The sequence below is a fragment of the Pipistrellus kuhlii genome, unplaced genomic scaffold (assembly GCF_014108245.1).
Source record: "Pipistrellus kuhlii isolate mPipKuh1 unplaced genomic scaffold, mPipKuh1.p scaffold_m20_p_23, whole genome shotgun sequence".
Taxonomy (NCBI): Eukaryota; Metazoa; Chordata; class Mammalia; order Chiroptera; family Vespertilionidae; genus Pipistrellus; species Pipistrellus kuhlii.
In genome coordinates this window covers 9,003,582-9,022,452 of record NW_023425522.1, presented here as the reverse complement: position 1 = coordinate 9,022,452, position 18,871 = coordinate 9,003,582, and the positions used below count along the sequence as shown (strand labels likewise).

The 18,871-nt window shown below is 50.2% G+C and overlaps 2 protein-coding genes and 1 long non-coding RNA gene across 7 annotated transcripts; 1 reads left to right on the top strand and 2 right to left on the bottom strand.

Moving 5' to 3' along the window:
- Window positions 1-11,141: 11,141 nt before the first annotated feature.
- On the top strand, window positions 11,142-15,857 carry EIF5A (eukaryotic translation initiation factor 5A). Of its 5 annotated transcripts, none has more exons than XM_036451775.2 (6): window positions 11,142-11,322; window positions 13,166-13,351; window positions 14,567-14,671; window positions 14,785-14,916; window positions 15,013-15,086; window positions 15,229-15,857. In XM_036451775.2, exons 2-5 carry the CDS (start codon window positions 13,187-13,189, stop codon window positions 15,073-15,075), a joined length of 465 nt encoding a protein of 154 aa, XP_036307668.1. In that variant the 5' UTR covers window positions 11,142-11,322; window positions 13,166-13,186; the 3' UTR covers window positions 15,076-15,086; window positions 15,229-15,857. The 5 variants fall into 5 exon arrangements, with proteins under 5 accessions (XP_036307668.1, XP_045442532.1, XP_036307669.1 ...); XM_045586576.1 differs by lacking the exon at window positions 11,142-11,322 and adding an exon at window positions 11,442-11,460; XM_036451776.2 differs by lacking the exon at window positions 11,142-11,322 and adding an exon at window positions 11,661-11,684.
- Window positions 13,006-14,567, bottom strand: LOC118726712. Its single transcript, XR_004990381.2, has 2 exons — window positions 13,690-14,567; window positions 13,006-13,448 (listed from the first exon to the last, which is right to left on the bottom strand). It is a non-coding gene; the product is annotated as an uncharacterized LOC118726712 (long non-coding RNA).
- Window positions 15,858-16,069: 212 nt separating the features above from the next.
- GPS2 (G protein pathway suppressor 2) lies at window positions 16,070-18,795 on the bottom strand. The gene is given in 13 exon segments (XM_036451770.2): window positions 16,070-16,223; window positions 16,225-16,245; window positions 16,408-16,503; window positions 16,592-16,671; window positions 16,762-16,851; window positions 16,956-17,106; window positions 17,271-17,353; window positions 17,442-17,521; window positions 17,651-17,729; window positions 17,732-17,762; window positions 17,843-17,952; window positions 18,315-18,477; window positions 18,681-18,795. Coding segments are annotated over 12 exon segments (978 nt in total). The 5' UTR covers window positions 18,409-18,477; window positions 18,681-18,795; the 3' UTR covers window positions 16,070-16,160.
- Between the last annotated feature and the right edge of the window lie 76 nt (window positions 18,796-18,871).

Genomic DNA, 18,871 nt, shown 5'->3' with positions numbered 1-18,871 from the left:
GATACAGAAACTTCTCATATACCTCCCCTCCATGCACAATCTTCCCTACTTAATTTGTTTTAAAATATTTGGTTATTCTGTGGAAATAAGTTGGAGGGAGGCAGAGATGCTGGGAGCATAGTTAGTGTGGGGGCAGTGAAAGACCAGCATGAAGTATGTTTTGGAAATAGTGTGTGCAGGACTTGGTGGTGGGATGGATGTGTAGGAATGTGTGAAAAGGAATCAGGAAACTTGGGTTTCTAACTGAGGTGTACTTTGCTGGATGACGATGGTATTTACTTTGCTGAGAAACCCTAGAGGAAGAACATAGTCAGGAGTTTGATTTGAAACACCCAAGAGACCTCAAGGCAGCATGTTGGAGCCCTGGAAGAGTAGCTCAATTGGTTGAGCATCACCCCATTTGCCAATGTGGGTTTGATCTCAGGTCAGGGCACATACAAAATCAACCAATGGATACATAAATAAGTGGAACAAAAAAACTCTCTCTCTCTCCACACCTCATCTCCTTCTCTTCCCCCTTTCTTTCTCTTTCAGATAAATTCTATATAAAAGGGTAATATGCAAATCAACCGAATGGCAGAACCATAGGTTTCTGTGATGCACACTGACCACCAGGTGGCAGATGCTCAAGGCAGGAGCCACCTCCTGGTGGTCAGTGGGCTCCCACAGAGGGAGCTCCCCTCGGCCAGAAGGTGCAGTGTTGATGGTCAGAGCCTCTCCCACCTCCACAGCAATGCTAAGGATGTCCAGCTGACAGCTCAGGAGCAGGCCTAAGCCGTCAGCCGGACATCCCCCAATGGCTCCTGGACTGAAAAAGGGTGCAGGCCAGATTGAGTCTCTCTCTCCCCCTCTCCCCCTCTATCCTCCTCTTCCTTCCTCTCCCTCTCCCCCCCCCCACCCCCAGTGCATGAATGTTATGCATTGGGCCTCCAATTTAAAATAATTTAACAGCCGGGACCGGTTTGGCTCAATGGATGGAGCGTCGGCTTGGGGACTGAAGGATCCCGGGTTCAATTCCAGTCAAGGGCATGTACCTTGGTTGTGGGCATGTCCCCAGTAGGGGGTATGCAAGAGGCAGCTGATCGATGACTCTCTCTCATCGATGTTTCTAACTCTCTGTCTCTCTCCCTTCCTCTCTGTATAAAATCAATAAAAAAATATATTAAGAAAAAATAAAAAATAAAATAATTTAACAAAAGCAGGCAGTTGGAGGCAGGAGTCTGCAGCTCAGGAGACAGAGCTAGAGTCTTGCCTTTGGAGTCCTGTGTATAGATGAGATTTATAGCCCTAGGGTTGGGTGAGCTCTTAATAAAATACTAGTGAGTATTAATCTCTCTATTCTCTTAGACAGGAGAGGCTAACTTAAAAAAGCAGTGAGGGCCCAGGAGTGGGAAAGGCGCGACTATTATGTCAAATGCAGGAGGCCTGCAGGGCTATGGAAGGAAGGAACAGTGGGACAGGTAGGTTGGCACCTGACTCTGGCAGGTCTTGAATCCCTGCGGAAACTTTTTCTAAATTGAGTGGCCCTGAATGGTTGTCTAAAGCCATTTCCTGGGTTCTTGGTGGAATTGAATTGGCTCTGAGACTGATGCCATTGGTGGGGATTTAGGCTTCCCTGGCAGACTCCAGAAGGCAATGAGGATGGTGCGTATTTTTCTGGATAGGCAGGTCTGTGTGGCCTCTCAGATCAAACTCTGACATGACAGCTCAGTCTGGGGAACCAAGGTAGCTCCTAAAATGGACTGCTCAGATGAACTGTGGGGCTGACTCGGAGGACTTTGAGGGTGGTGGGAGAGGGGACTCCCTCTTCTGTAAATAGGCAGGAGACTGGGGCCTCAAGCCAGGGAGTGGAGGGATTCTCTTCCGTGTAAGTTTAAAATATATTGATTTTTTACAGAGAGGAAGGGAGAGAGATAGAGAGTTAGAAACATCAATGAGAGAGAAACATCAATCAGCTGTCTCCTGCACAACCCCTACTGGGGATGTGCCTGCAACCAAGGTACATGCCCTTGACCGGAATCGAACCTGGGACCCTTCAGTCTGCAAGCCAATGTTCTATCCTCTGAGCCAAACTGGTCAGGGCACAACATTCTTTTTAAAGAATCATTATATTGCCCTAGCTGGTTTGGCTCAGTGGATGGAGTGTTGGCCTGCTGACTGAGGGGTCCCGGGTTTGATTCCGGTCAAGGACACATGCCCAAGTTGTAGACTCAGTCCCTGGTGGGGGGCATGCAGGAGGCAGACGATTAATTATTCTCTCTCATCATTAATGTTTCTCTCTCTCCTTCTTTCTTCCTCTCTGAAATCAAGAAAAATATATTTAAAAAACAATCATTATATTTATTGAATTTTCAATCAAGTAGAACAAAATGCAAATTAAATGGAATGTTTACAAATAAACCTGTACAAACTAATATGCAGTCATATGGAGCCATAAGACTTAATATCCTAAAACCAAAGAAATGACTAAATAAGCCATTACAATCCATTAAGCAGCTAAAATGTGTGTCATAAACTTTTTTACTGAAACTCATACTTGACTCATTATGAAGCCTCTTTAATCATAAACCAAAAGGTCAAATGATTCTTATAGTGTTTAAGTTGTCCACTTGTTCCAGTTACTACCTCAAAACTTAGTGTATAAAATACAACTATTTTAATAGGTTTATGGATCCTATAGCTTAGGAATTTTGACGTGAATGGCATGATGATGTTGGCTTGTCTCTGCACAATGCCCATAGTCTCAGCAAGGACAACTCAAAGGCCTCATATCTACAACTGTTGACAGGAGTCTTTATGCATGGCCTCCCCATATAGCCTCGGTTTCCTAACAGCCTGGATGTGGTAGCTAGATTTTCTTCATGATGGTCCAGGGCATCAGGTGCAAGTGTGTAAAAAAAATAAGGTGATAGTCGGTTTGACCCAGTGGATAGAGCATTGGCCTGCAGACCAAAGCGTGCCAGGTTAGATTCGGTCAAGGGCACATAAGTGCATTGCAGGCTTCTCCCCTGCTAGGGCCCTGGTCAGGGCACATGCAGGAGGCAACCAATCAATGTTTCTCTCACATGGATATGTCTCTCTGTCTTTCCCTCTCTCTTCCACTCTCTCTAAAAATCAGTGGGAAAATATCTTCAGGTGAGGATTAAAAAAGAAAAATAAAACAGTAAGGTGAAAGTTGCATCACTCTTTATGACCCAGCCTTGTAAGGCACATGGCAGCACTTTCACCCTGTGCTTTGGTCAAAGCAACCACAAGCCTGCCCACATCCATCAGACCTCTAAATGGGGAATGGCAAGATCACACAGGATAAGAACATGTGAGATGAGAAATATTACTGGGACAATCTTTGTATAATACAATGTCTGCCCTCTCTCCAACAGTTCACCTCATTCCCATTGCAAAATGCACTACACCCTTCCCAAGAGTCTCCATTAATTATGTCATCAGGACAGTTTCAGACCTCATCCTCTGAATCAGGTCCATGCACACATTAGGCTCTCCAGTAGTGGTTTCTCAAGTAGACTTCCTCTTGATCTGTAAACTACTTTGACTATGTATCTGAAGCATCTGAAACAAAATAGTAATCACTGGGTGCACTGTGTATCATTTGTTACCAAACTGACGCATAAGTAAGCTGAGCTTTCATCTCCCTCTAGGAGAGCCCACAGCATAGTAAGACCACCTACCTGAAGTGCTAAGAAGACTCAACACTCTTCCTTCCTGATATCCTTTTGTGTTCTTGGCAGTTTCTCCTGCTCAGATTGCCTCCTCCCTCCAGTTTATTCATTCTATCAACATTCAGAACTGGCCATATGCCAGGCTCTGTGGTGGGTGCTGGGGGTGGAAAGACACTGCTTATAGTCTGGAGGGGTAGACAGACGTGTGTCTGTAGGACAAGTGCTAGGTTGGATCATCACAGAGGTAATGAGGCAGAAAAGATGCCATCCAGATCAGCCTGGGAGTGGCTGGGATGGCCTCAGTGGGAGAAGCTAGATCCCAGGGCACACAAGACACAGCAAGGGTATCCCCTTGGATTGGAGGCCTACAGCTGAGGCCCCAACCTGCCCTTTGAATCTTTCTTCTCTGAACACAGATGTTACCTGCTCCTCACCACCTCTTAAAAAAAAAAAAAAATTAAAAATTAAAAAAAAAAAATATATATATATATATATATATATATATATATAGAGAGAGAGAGAGAGAGAGAGAGAGAGAGAGAGAGAGAGAGAGAGGAAGGAAGGGGGAGTGATAGCGAGTTAGAAACATCAATCAGCTGCCTCCTGCACACTCCCCACTGGGCATGCGACTGCAACCAAGGTACATGCTCTTGACCGAATCGAACCCAGGACCCTTGAGTTTGCAGGCTGGCGCTCTATTTACTGAGCCAAACCAGTCAGGGCCACTTTTACATCTTGAACTATTCTTTTTGTGGTTCTAGACCAGCCAAGATGGGTTGATACCCAGCTAATGTTTCATATATATAAAATGTTTCATATATGTAAAATGTCTCATATATATATAATGTTTCATATATATATATATATATATATATATTAGAGGCCTGGTGCACGAAATTTGTGCACAGGAAGGAGGGTGTCCCTCAGGCCCGCCTGCACCCTCTCCAATCTGGGACCCCTTGAGGGATGTCCAATCCCATGGGCAATCAGACATCCCTCTCACCATCTAGGACTGCTGGCTCCCAACTGCTCACCTTCCTGATTGCCTCTAACCGCTGCTGCCTGCCAGCCTGATCACCCCCTAACCACTCCCATGCCAGCCTGATTTATGTCTAACTGCTTCCCTGCCAGCCTGTTGACCTCCAACTTCCCTCCTCTGCTGGCCTCGTCACCCCTAACTGCCTTCCCCTTGCAGGGTTGATCGCCCCCAACTGCCCACCCTTGCAGGCCTGGTCCCTCCCAACTGCCCTCCCCTACTGGCCATCTTGTGGTGGCCATCTTGTGTCCTCATGGAGGCAGGATCTTTGACCACATGGGGCAGCCACCTTGTGTGTTGGAGTGATGGTCAATCTGCATATTACTCTTTTATTAGATAGGATAGAGGCCTGGTCCACAGGTGAGTGCCAGCTGGTTTGCCCTGAAGGGTGTCCTGGATCAGGGTGGGGGTTCCCTTGGGGTGTGGGGTGGCCTGGGTGAGGGGCCTTTGGCGACCCAAGCAAAGGCCTTGGTATCTGGAATTTATTTATCTTCTACAATTGAAACTTTGTATTCTGGAGTGGAGCCAAGCCTCCTGCTGGCTCTGTGTCGGCAGCCATTTCTGTTGGAATTTATGTATCTTCTATAATTGAAACTTTGTAGCCTTGAGTGGAGGCCTGAGCCTGCCAGGGCTGCATAAGCTTGGCTTCCTCCATAGCCCCGGGCAGCCCTACCCTCCTGCTCTTTCAGCTCCATGGCTACCACCATTTCTGTTGGAATTTATTTACCTTCTATAATTGAAACTTTGTACCCTTGAGTGGAGGCCTGGGCCCTCCAGGGTGTGTGGAAAGCTTGGCTTCCTCCATTGCCAGGGAAACCCAAGCCTCTCTCCTGCCCTCTGGGCCACAGCCATCTTGGTTGGGGTTAATTTGCTCGCTTTGATTGGCTGGTGAGCATGGCTGGTGGGCATGGCTTGTGGGTGTAGTGGAGTGATGGTTAATTTGCATATTACTCTTTTATTAGATAGGATAGATTGATTTCAGAGTGAAGAAGGGAGAGGAGCCGAAACCGGTTTGGCTCAGTGGATAGAGCATCGGCCTGCGGACTGAAAGGTCCCGGGTTCAATTCTGGTCAAGGGCATGTGCCTTGGTTGCGGGCATATCCCCAAGTGGGGGGTGTGCAGGAGGCAGCTGATCAATGATTCTCTCTCATCGATGTTTCTAACTCTCTATCCCTCTCTCTTCCTCTTTGTAAAAAATCAATAAAATATATATTTTTTTAATTGAAAGGGAGGAAGAGATATAAACATCAGTGATGAGAGAGAATCAACAGGCTAACTCCTACAGGACCCTCACTAGGGATCAAGCCCAAAACCTGGATTAGGAATTGAAACCTAATCTCCTAGTTCATGGATTGACGCTCATCCACTGAGCTACACCAGCTGGGCTGTTTCTTTCCTTTTTAAAAAAAAAATATATATTTTATTGATTTTACACAGGAATTGAGAGGGACAGAGAGTTAGAAATGTCTATAAGAGAGAAACATTGACCAGCTGCCTCTTGCACACCCCTCACTGGGGATGTGTCCGCAACCAAGGTACATGCCCTTGACGGGAATTGAACCTGGGACCCTTCAGTCCACAAGCCGATGCTCCATCCACCGAGCCAAACCAGTCCCGACTTCTTTCTTTTTATTTTATTTATTTTATTTTTATTTTTTTAAATATATATTTTATTGATTTTGTACAGATAGGAAGGGGGAGAGATAGAGAGTTAGAAACATCGATGAGTCATCGATCAGCTGCCTCTTGCACACCCCCTACTGGGGATATGACCACAACCAAGGTACATGCCCTTGACCGGAATCGAACCTGGAACCTTTCAGTCCACAGGCTGACGCTCTATCTATTGAGCCAAACCGGTTTCGGCTCGACTTCTTTCTTTTAAAAAAAAATATATTTTTTATTAATTTCTGAGAGGAAGGGAGGATAAAGAGAGAAACATCAATGATGAGAGAGAATCATTGATTCTCTTACTGCACACCCCCTACTGAGGATCAAGCCCACAAACCAGGCACATGCTCTTGGCTGGAATCGAACCTGGGACCCTTCGGTCCACAGGCTGATGCTCTTTCCACTGAGCCAAACCGTCTATGGCTAGGCTGTGTCTTTATCTCATTCACAGAACTCCCAGATCCTTCCTCACCCTGTTGAAGGCTGATCCTCTGATTCCTCAGCTTTGGTGTCTCCACTGCCAAAAGACCTACCAGCCTTCCAGACTGGGTTTGACCCCATCTTAGTGCTCATTCAACTCCACATTCCTTACAAAGGGCTGCACCACACTGCTCTACAGGTGCCTGGCTTTCCCCCATGGGCCATAAAGCATGGCACAGAGCAAGGCTTCTGAGACCACCTGGAGATGAATGAATGAGAAAATGAATTATCATAGTCAACATGCTGTAGTCATTTATGATTGACTCCTTAGCTTCCCTCCTCTGTGAGCCGGGTCTATATTCTGTCCCCAGCCTTGTTTCTCTTCACTTGGTCCAGTTGTTAAGAAATGTTCTCACTTTTCTAGCACCCAGGGTGAGCAAGATTTCAACGAGGGTAGATAGGTCTTTTCTTCCAGACCCAGAACAACTTCAGTCTCATTCTTTTCCACCTACAGCTCTTTCCTTCAACTTCCAAAGAGGCAAGGCCAGAATCACAAAGATCCCTCAGGCATACTTCAGGGGGCTTCTCCTCCTACCTACTCTCATTATAAACCCATCACTCACTAGTGGTAGACAGGCACTGGCCTGAGCACACAGACCAACATTGGATTTTTGTTTATTATCTGATAATCTCATTCCATCCAATTGTGGGGCAGAGATCATACTGCTAAGCTCACCATCTTTGTGTCCCAAGTATCTGGTACTTACTAGACTCAGTAAATATTAACTGAATGAATGGGTGAGTGCAGTCAAGATTTCTGCTATGATCCCAGCAGCTGGGTGTTGTGAGAGTAGGTTCAAGACCTGTTCTTCAAAGCGTTACCTATTTGACCATTCTCAATATCCATTTGATGGATTTGACTTTTTTTTTTACAGAGAGGAAGGGAGAGGGATAGAGAGCTAGAAATGTTGATGAGAGAGAAACATCGACCAACTATCTCTTGCACACCCCCTACCGGGGATGTGCCTGCAACCAATGTACATGCCCTTGACTGGAATCGAACCTGGGACCTTTCAGTCCACAGACCGATGCTCTACCACTGAGCCAAACCGGTTTTGGCTGATGGATTTGACTTTTATGCAAGCCCTTGAGGGTGGAAGAATAGATAGTTCCTGCCCAGGTCCCTGGATAAGGATCAGTTCACTGTGAAATATTTATACCACAGAGAACCCTAATCCTTGCCTGATTTCTCTCTATGGGAATTCTTTCCATCAGCTGTCTTAATTTATCTTTACATGAGATACAGACACAGTTTACTGTGATCTCATGTATGTTGTTGATCCTCACCTAAGGATATTACCTCCCCAACACACACCCCCCCATTGATTTTTAGAGAGAGCTGAAGGGAGGGGGAGAGACAGAAATATCCTCCATCAGCCTGACCAGCGCCCTGCGACCAAGGTACATGCCCTTGACCAAAATAAAACCAGAATGATCTGGAGGCTAATGCTCTATCCACTGAGCCAAACTGGCTAGGGCCAGAAAATTTTGTTTTACAAAGGAAAGGGCAAGCATTTCAGAAAATTGAATGGAAAGAGCTGAGGGGTGATAGTATAATCCTATATAATAAAAGCCTAATGTGCTAAGTGTTCCATCATGGGGTTGGTTGTCTGTTCAAACAATCAAAGCATAATATGCTAACCATATGCTAAGGCTCCTGAACCCCTGCTATGATGTGCACTGATCACCAGGGGGCAGATGCTCCAACAAGTAGGTTAGCTTCTTCCTGGGGTCCCGTGATTGGGACTCAGCTAGAGGGGTTAGACATGTCCTGGGTCCCTTCCACCATCCCCAGCTGGCCAACCTCCCACATCCCTCCCCGGCCCCAGTAGTGCAATGGTGGGGTCCCTCGGCCTAGTTTTTGCCCTCTTGCAATCCGGGACCCCTCAGCGGATATCAGAGCTGGTTTTGCCCAATTCCGCAGGCCAGGCCAAGGGACATTACTAGTCCATGAATTCATGCACTGGGCCTTTGGTGTGCTACCTAAATGTATTAATTCAAGCTGATGTTTGCAGCTCACATTTATCATGTCACAGGATTCTTAAACAAGAACCAGATTCAGGTCCTAGCTGGCTTGGCTCAGTGGATAGAGCAGCAGCCGCATACTGAAGGGTCCTGAGTTGGATTCCAGTCAAGGGCACATGCCTGGGTTGTGTGCTCAATCCCCAGTAGAGGGCGTGCAGGAGACAGCCCATCGATGATTCTCATTATTGATGTTTCTCTCTTCCCTCTCCCTTCCTCTCTGAACTCAATAAAATTTTATTTATTTATTTATTTAAATATTTTATTGATTTTTCAGAGAGGAAGGAAGAGGGATAGTCAGAAACATCGATGAGAGAGAAACACTGACCAGCTGCTTCCTGCACACCTCCCCTCGGTGATGTGCCCGCAACCCATGTACATGCCCTTGACCGGAATCGAACCTGGGACCCTTCAGTCTGCAGACCAACGCTCTATCCACTGAGCCAAACTGGTTTCGGCCAATAAAAATATATTTAAAAATAAATAAAAGAACCAGCCCTAACCGGTTTGGCTCAGTGGATAGAGCGTTGACCTGCGGACTGAAGGGTCCCAGGTTCGGTTCTGGTCAAGGGCATGTACCTTGGTTGAGGACATATCCCCAGTAGGGGGTGTGCAGGAGACAGCTGATTAATGCTTCTCTCTCATAGATGTTTCTAACTCTCTATCTCTCTCCCTTCCTCTCTGTAAAAAAATAAAATAAAAGAACCAGATTCAGGATTTTGGATTCTAATCCCAGATATTTAGTTGCTCCTCTTGTTCCACAGTACTATTGTTCACCTAGCTTACTGAAGCAAACAAAATAGCCATGAAGGTGGTACTGGAAACCTGGGAACTGGTGGGAGACTAGAAGTTTTCAGGAAATGCAGGGTGTTGTGTTTTTTTTTAATGTATTTTATTTACTTTTCACAGAGAGGAAGAGAGAGGGACAGAGTCAGAAACATCAATCAGCTGCCTCCTGCACCCCCCCCCCCCCCCCCCCCCCACTGGGTATGCTCCCGCAACTAAGGCCCATGCCCCTGACCGGAATCTAACTCGGGACCTAGGGACCACAGACTGACGCTCTATCTACTGAGTCAAACCGATCAGGGCTGGAAATGCAGTTTTATTCTCTAGAATAGGGGTGTCGAACTCAATCAGAGAAGGGGCCAAAATCTAAAATCCAGCCTAAATCGCGGGCCGAATGGTTTACTGAACAGTCATAAACTGTCATTGTGATGGAAACGCAGCGGAGTGCAGTGATGACAGCGCGGTGCGGGCCACATTGCAAGGCCTGGCGGGACGGATTTGGCCCGCGGGCCTTGTGTTTGACACATGTGCTATAGAATTATGGCCTGGTTGATGTTTCCAGCTTCACGGACATCTATAATTTAAGAGAACGTCAGTGGAATTTAACATACCATTCTTATAATTTTTTTTTCTAAGTGCGCTAGCAGAGAATTGTTTTGGAGATCACAGAGAACAGTTGGATTGGGGGGAAAGGGGAATTACAAATAAGTATCTTAATTCAGGGTTCAGAGGTAGAATAGCCTCTGCGTGAGCCACAGGGACCAATGCGGATCAAGCGTTTAAACAAGATGGTGGCCGAGACAGGACCGCTCTATCTTTCCGAACGAAACTCTATGGCAGAGCAGAGCCTACAGCTCAGAACCGAAGCTGAGATGGGTGATAGCCCGGCCGCACTGGCGCTCTGGGCCGACTGGAGGGCAAAGAGCTCTGCTGCGCATGTGTGCGACTGGGTCTGAGGCCGGGTGGGTGGGGGGCGGTCTTGAGACAGGGAGCCCACTTCACAGGGCAAGTTTTCTGAAACGTGTGAGGCGTTTAGGTCCGGTTACAGCCGTGGTGGGGCGTTTCCTACAACGCATGCGTCCTAGATGAGACCAGCGAGACGATGGCGTGGTCTTCCTACGTCCGGCGTAGGAGCGACGTCTGAGGTGGGAGGGGTGGCCAAGAGTCCCACACACATGCGCTTTGTGGTCGAGGCGTTTCCTTCAGAGGGTGGAGGCTAGGGCTCCTTACTGCGCAGGCGCAAGAACTGTCCGGTAGGGCTAGTGGTCTATCACGGGGAGGGAAGAGGAGGTTAAAGGGATTAAAAAACCGGGTGCGCCTGCGCGTTGCCTACTAGTGGGCTGAACTCAGTATTAGTGAGGGGCGGAGTCGCGCGTACACGTCATTGGCCGGGTAGGTGGGAGGGAGGATGGAGCTTGGGGAGGATCTTTGCGCTTGCGCAGTGCGGGGGTGGAGGGCGGAGGAGCTGGATAGCACGCTTGCGCGGCTGTCACAGGGCTGCTTGGTTGGTCAGTGGGGAGTCGGCGCCTGCGTACTAAGACCCGTGTGCAGCAGCGGCGGCGGCGGCGGCGGCGGCAGCAGCAGCGGGCTCAGAGGCAGCGGTTGAGCTCGCGGCGAGCGGACGGGGTCGAGTTATTGCGTTCGCGCGAGGTGAGAGCGAGCAGGGCGCGCGTGCGCGGAACCTTGACTTGGACCTGGGAGGAGAGATGGAACTGCGCGGGGGTCGGGGAGGGGGCAGAAAGGAGCGGCGGTGGCCGCCGCCGGGGTCTGGTCGGCAAGCGGCGCGAGGTGCGGAAAGGCGCGGGTGCTGCCCTGGTTAGCCCGTGCGGTGACGGTTGGGTCCCGCCGGGTGACGTTGGAGCGACGCAGGGCGGGGGACGGCGAGCCGCGAGGCCGCCACGCGGGAGAGGCCGCCAGGCGGTCACGCCGGGGCGAGGGCCGGGGGCCAGATCGGCCCGCCGGGACAAGGGTACCTGGGCGGTTGAGAACCCGGCGCCGCGCGGCCACGTGAGGTGGGGGAGGGGGCTATTCGGTGAGAGGGCATTTCGGGGGAGCTGGCGGCCGGCGGGGGAGGGGAGGCCGGCGTGGCTCCGGACAGGCGCGGCCTTTGAGGAGGGGGCAGCTGCGGCACCGGAAGTGCCCCGTACGGAAGGCTGCCCTCGGGGTCAGAGGCCGCATGGCCGAACGTGGACTGGGTCCGCATGGCAGCGCGGGGACCCCTCCCCCCAAGTCCCGGCCACCGGAAGCCTCGGGCGGCCACATGGGCGGGAGTCGGCAACCCTCAGCGCGGGGAAGCAGGTCCTCGTGGGCGCCTGAGGGAGCTTGGAGGTTTGAGGAGTGGGAGAAGCCGGCGGCCCGGATCGTGATCACCGAGAGAGCCACTGCGGGCATATGTTAGCGCTCTCCCACCTCATGGGCCCCTGGAGCTTCCCCCCCAAACAGGTGAAGTGAGGGGGGCCAGCCAGGAGTAAGCGACACTGTTTCTTGCTTGGAAGTCAGAGAAATGGAGAAAACGAGGGCGATTGGACGGGAGCCCAACTCAGTGGTGCTGACAGCGCCTTAAAGTCCGGGGCACATGAGCTCCCGCGGTTAGGGGCTCACAACCTTGTCACTGTCTTCCTCCATGTGTATGTTTTGGGAGTTCTGGTTTTAGAGTCTTAATTCTACTAACCTACTATAAGTTATACTACTAATTACTACCAGTCTTTGCTTTCGTTTTATTGTCATTCACCACTCCCAACTCCCTTACTTTCTACGGACTTGCAGGCCCCGTCTGAAAAGCCGACAGGACCGAAGCATCTTGGGAAAAGTGGGAGGGCCCTCACGGAGACGCTGGGTTCCTGGGTTCCCTTTGGGAAACAAGATCGAGGTGTTTGGCAGGGGGATCAGTTAGAAAACAACACTACTTTCTCCCCCTTGGCTGCATCTACAAATGCCTGTTGGAGAGGCGGGAATCCCCCAAAGAGCCCTGTGGTTTCCTGTACCAATGACTAGCTTGTGTGTGGATAGGGTGGGGGGGGGGTGTAACAGAGACGGGTGGGGCCCTGTCCTCCGGTATCCACCCTCCCTTCTCCCCTCCACATTAGCCCCGCCCTTTGGCTGGCTCATAGCTGCTCACCTAATTATAGCCCTGGTTATGTGTGGGCTAAAGGGGTAGTTGGTTTCAGTGGCAAGTAACACCTGAGTCCTCCCCCTCCCCAGGGATTAGGTCTTTGCCCATCTCAGATTTGACATCCTAATGCCCCAAAACTTCTTTTCCCAAGTCCCTTTTAACTTTCATTTGGGGTGGGGATCCAGCTTATTCTCCCTAACACGCACATGAGTTCTCAAGTATTTGTGATTACAGTCAGTATTTAATCTAGGAATTTTTGTTTAAGTGGGTAATGGAATAAACATCTGGAATGAAAATGAAGCAGTTTCTAGAGAGTAATGGGATAAATTGGAGACACTGTTAGCCTCTATCCTTGCTGACCCCAGTTTTTTTCTTGACTAGTTGGAATCGAAGCCTCTTAAAATGGCAGATGATTTGGACTTCGAGACAGGAGATGCAGGGGCCTCAGCCACCTTCCCAATGCAGTGCTCAGCATTACGTAAGAATGGCTTTGTGGTGCTCAAAGGACGGCCATGTAAGATTGTGGAGATGTCCACCTCCAAGACTGGCAAGCACGGCCATGCCAAGGTTAGAATTCCACCGCTTCACATCTTGCCTTCCCCACATTTCCCTGCCCATGGGGCTCCTGGCAGCAAGCTATCAGCAGTCCTAGCCTTCTATTTAACTCTTTTCTTTTTTTTTTTTTTTTTAAATATATTTTATTGATTTTTTACAGAGAGGAAGAGAGAGGGATACAGAGTTAGAAACATCGATGAGAGAGAGTCATCGATCAGCTGCCTCCTGCACACCCCCTACTGGGGATATGCCCACAACCAAGGTACATGCCCTTGACTGGAATCGAACCCGGGACCTTTCAGTCCCCAAGCCGACGCTCTATCCATTGAGCCAAACCAGTCTCGGCTAACTCTTTTCTTATCTATTATCCAATTCCTTGTGTTCAGCACTCAGCCCTGGATACTTCCTTTCTACACTTGCTACCAGCCTTGAGCCTCTTCCACCATCATTCTCTGATAACTCCTCTCCCTTCTGTGTGAACCTGTAACTTCTCTTGGTGGTCCTTTGTGCTCTGGCTGTTTAGCTGCTCCATCCTTTCACTTTTTCTGTTCATCTTTCCTTGACCCTTTATAGGTGCTCTTTATTTGTATCACTTTGCCCAGGGTTTCTTCAGTCCTAACGAAATACAGCCTTCCCTGAAGGAGGCCAGGGAGGCAGCCCCCTCTCCTTGAGTTAACAGCCTCCTTGCCTTTTGGGCCCTAACATTCTTGCCCAGTGCTTTCCTTGGCACTTCAGACTTATTTTTTCCTCAAAAGTTCAACCCTGTCTTCTGTTGACTTGGCATAAATCCTGGGTTACCCCCTGATGTCCTAGATTCTCCTACTTCACATTTTTCTTATTTCCTATTTGCTTCATTCTTTGATTTCCCCTAAGTAATTTTTTCAGCTCTCTTCCTTTCTCAGTCCTTCCTGTATTCTCTGCTCTTTCCCTTCTACCTTTCTTATTTTCCAAGTTTTTAGCATTTTATTTACCAATGATTTGCTAGCTCGAGATAACTGACTACTCCAAAACCAGCCTGCATGTTCCCTGTGCTGTGAACCCAGCCTCAATGGTGGTCTTTTCACCTCAGGTTTCTTTTAGAAGTTTTGGTTATGGTTCATTACCAATTCCCCTAATCTTTGCCCAATCTAGTCTAACTTCCCTCACCAACCAGGGACAACTTGAACTTTTATCTCCTCCATCCTGAAGTTTAGTTGGGATTCTCTTTGATGTAATGTGTACATACAGGTCCACCTGGTCGGTATTGACATCTTTACTGGGAAGAAATATGAAGATATCTGCCCGTCAACTCATAATATGGACGTTCCCAACATCAAAAGGAATGATTTCCAGGTATGTGGATGGTCTTGATGTAGGGTTAGTCAGTTGGGGTGGGGGCACAGATACTGATTGATGGTATTTGGTGTGTCAGACCCTGTGTCAACCTCCTTCCCTCTCTTCCCCAGCTGATTGGCATCCAGGATGGGTATCTATCACTGCTCCAGGACAGTGGGGAGGTGCGGGAGGACCTTCGTCTGCCTGAGGGAGACCTTGGCAAGGAGATTGAGCAGAAGTACGACTGTGGAGAGGAGATCCTGGTATAGTGCCCCACCCACCCACTTCTGTGTCCAGCTTTGCTCCTTGTGCGTGGTCCCTGAGCTCAGGTTTCTGATTCTCCCTTTTGCTCCCTGAAGATTACAGTGCTGTCTGCCATGACGGAGGAGGCAGCTGTTGCAATCAAGGCCATGGCAAAATAACTGGCTCCCAGGTGAGTGTCACAAACTCCCTTAAGCCCCCTTCACATACTTTGTGGATGCTTTAGTCTTAATTGTCCTAGGCTTTCTGGCCCCTAACCCTTCTTCCTGTTAAAGGTATTATCCTGTCTTACCTGGTTTCTCTTTTGTACACAGGGTGGCGGTGGTGGCGCAGTGATCCTCCAGCCTGCAGAGGCCCCCTCCCCCAGCCTGGCTCAGCTCTGGCCCCGGCCCTTGGCTGGACTCCTACACAATTTATTTGATGTTTTATTTTGGTTTCCTCCACCCCCTCAATCTGTTGGGGAGCCCCTGCCCTTCATCCTGTTTCCTTGGCCAGGAGTGAGCCATGGCCTCGGTGAAGCTGCCTTCCTCTTCTCCCCTCACACTACAGCCCTGTGGGGGAGATGGGGTGGGTGCTGCTTGTGGTTAGATTTTTTTTTTTTTTTTTTTTTTTTTTTTTTTTTAATTCTGGAATCAGCCGTGGATTCTGGCAAATGGTCCGTGTGCCCCCCCCCCCAACTCATCCCTGGTCTGGTCTCTGTTCCTATAGCCCTTTATCCCAAGCACCGCCCTACAGACTGGGGACCAGCTCCTTCCCCATGCCTATGTCTCTCCCCAAATCCCTTTAGCCGGAGAGGGAAGAGGAGGAGAGGAAAGGGGACCTGTCCCCCTCCACAGGCATCTGGGAGGGCCCTGCCCCCGTGGGCTTCACCCTTTCCTGTGGGCTCTTACCCTGACACATTTGTTAAAATCAAACCTGAATAAAACTACAAGTTTAATATGAAGCCCCAACTTGGCTACTCTGAATAAATGGGTACTTGGTGACGGAACCAAAAATGGATTATAGATTAGATTGTGTCAGTGAGTTCATTACAATCATCCGAGTGTCCCCAGTCTGGGAACACTCATTTGCCATGACATGTTACCTATCCCCTACCCTCTAAGCAGCCTTAGCATGGCCTGGGTGGGGGTGAACACAAACAGTAGTAGCCAGGGGCAATGGCAGATAAATTTTATTGGCCTAGGAGATACCAGGGACCCTCACCCAAGGTAGGAGATGGGGTGCAGTTGAAGATGAAATTTGATGGTCACTTGTGATAGAATCTTGGGTTCTGGCTGTGCTGGAGGAAAGGGAGCGAGGGGCCAGATTGGGCTAGTAGCAGCAAAGCTGGACTGGTGGTGGTGATGAAAGGGGTTTGTCAGTGTGCGTGTTCTCCCTTCCGCTTCATCCCCACATAACCTCCCCCAAGAAGGGAAAACTACGGATGAGGGCCTGTCCTACCCAATCCTGTTTTCCACAGACTATAGAAGTTGTGTCAGGTACGCCATCCTTACCTTCCCTGCGGATGGCATCTGCACAGGGAGCTGGGGGGAGGCGAGGAGTCCAGAGGCCGGATGCAGAGCTTGGGGGTGCATGGGGCGCAGGGAGGACTGCAGAGAACAGAGTCAGAACCCGAGGAAGCCTGGGGTTCCCCATAGCAAAAGCCCTTTCCCCTGATCTCCCAAGCTCCACACTCACTGAGTCAGAGAAGCCAGTTTGCTGGTAAGCATGTTCCATTTGCTTTTGTAGGGACAGGGTACCACCAGGCTGGAGGAACCCTGGGTGGGGGAAGGTGTGTGTGTGAAGTGAATAGAGAACAGGAAAGGGAGAACTTGAGGGCCCAGGGCCCATGAATGGGGTGTTCTCACCTGTCTGGGTGGGCTGGAAGTGGCTGTGCACAGCATAGGGCTGAGGCTGTGGCTGAGACAGGTACTGCACTGCAGGAAAGGCTGAAGGTGCTGAAAAAGGAGGCACAGCCATTAGACCCTCCCTTTACTCTGTTGACAACATTACCCTCTGGGCCTGAGGAAAGCACCCCCTCTCCCCTTTTCCCACCACTTACCTCTGAGCTGCTGACTAGGGCTATAGGCTGGTTGAGCGGGTCCATAGTGAGGTGGGGGCTGAGCAGTCCCATAGGCACCACCTGGGCTGCCCTGGAACTGCCCATGCTCTGGGGTCCCTGTGAAAGCTGCTGAGCCCACGTAATGTCGGGTCTGAGAAGGATGAGAACTCGCTGTAAACTTGAAAGCAGACTCTCAAGTGACTGTGTATGCTTCCATTTTTTCTCTGTACATTTAAGTGTCACACTCATTGCTTGAATAGTGGCTTGGTAAGGTGGGTGGAAGTAAAAGGGGAAACACCCAATTTTACTCCTTACTGTAAGCACTTGGGGTCCGAACATCTGTTTGGCTCTGTCAGCTGACATGAGGGTGCCTGGGCGATTGTGTCCTCCAGGGCTCCCTAGAGACGGAGAGGGGCTTCATGATGCTGAAGTGGCAGTCTGGGAGGCCCAGGAGGGCCCCTCTGACAAGTGGTGTCTAATCCTCACCCTGCATGCTGAGGAGATGAGTTCCCGTGTGAACAGTCAGGCTCTTTGGGTATGCAGCTGATGTCAGAGTGGTCAAGTCACTAGAGTTGAAAGGAAGGCAGGTCAAACATCAAGGACAAGTGGCTCCTCTTGCCACAAACACCATCTTTTGTTACCTGGCTCCATCTAGAAGTTCTGCCCCAATTCTAATTTTAGCTCTCCAATCCCACCTCTGCTCCTTTCGCCTCCGCTTTTCCTCCTCGTGTAAAACTTTCTTGAGCTGCAGGAAAAGCTGGTGCTTCTACTCCTAAGGGCCAAAAGCTTCTCTTCCAGTTTCTGGATCTGGAAAAGGAGGGAAGGAAAAGGTGAAGGTAGGAGAGCCACGGGGAGAAAGCGCTGGGAAAGATCAAGGGAACACATACCTGTTCTTTGGTTTCCTCTAACGACATTCTCTCTTCCATCTCCTTTTTCTTTCGTCTCTCCTGCTCTTCCTTCATCTTCTGTTCCATCATCTTGTCTACTTCTTCTTCCTCTGGAGGAAGGGTCAAACAGGAAAAGTGGCAGAATGGTTAAAGTAATTAGAATGTTAGAGACTGAAAACCAGCAAAAACGGCTATCCCAGTGCTCTTGGTAAGAGGCTTCCAATCACTGCAAGGAGACAGGGAGAGGTGAGGTTCATCAGGTGCTCTCCAAGGTCCTTTCCAGCTGAGGAATTCTGGAGTTCAGACCTGGGGATTTAAACTCCCACCACCTCGGGGCTGTTCCATCCCTATACTAGCTCCTACCGCAGCACTGATCTGCCTGTGGGTGGGGTCTGGAACGGCGGTGTCCACATGGGTGTGTGCCCTCCCGCCTCGGCCCCAACTCACCCTGCCGCTTGCGGCCCCAACTCACCCTGCCGCTTGCGCTCCCGCTCCATCATGATGTGCCGGTGCAACGCCCTGGCCATGGCGTTGGAAAGCTTGGGGCGCTCCAGGAGCGCAGGCATGGTGCTGCCGGGGGCGCACGGGCCGTGGGCGCCCGGCTCTGTCGCTGACTGCCGGACCTGGGACGGGGCCTGTGGGCAGGCGAGCGCTCAAGACAATCGCGCTCTCGGCGGAGTCGGAGGGCCGCCCGCCGCCCCGGTCACGTGTCCGGGACCTGCCGCCCGATCGCGGGGCCGCCCACCTCTGCTGCAGCGCGCACGCGCGTGCTTAGGGGTCTCTAGCCTCGGGGCTCTCGCCTCCGGCCCCACCAGACCCGGCCCCAGCCCCTCCCTACCCTTTCTCTGTGCTTTCTCCGCTCCCACCTGCGCGCCTCGGCCAAACGTCACATCCGGTAATTGGGCTTAATCCTTCCGGGTTCAACATCCAGGGGCTTTAAGGGTTGGGCAGAAGGAAAAGGCGGAAGTGCCGAGGACGGGTACCCGTGGCGTCCAAACCTCTCCACTGAGCCGACCCCAGGCCGCCCAG

Excerpts from the sequence above, each read along its gene's own strand:
- EIF5A (XM_036451775.2), top strand. The coding sequence starts at position 13,187 with ATGGCAGATGATTTGGACTTCGAGACAGGAGATGCAGGGGCCTCAGCC. Across the intron at positions 13,352-14,566 it reads GCAAGCACGGCCATGCCAAG|GTCCACCTGGTCGGTATTGA; the intron begins GTTAGAATTCCA and ends GTGTACATACAG. Across the intron at positions 14,917-15,012 it reads ACTGTGGAGAGGAGATCCTG|ATTACAGTGCTGTCTGCCAT; the intron begins GTATAGTGCCCC and ends TGCTCCCTGAAG.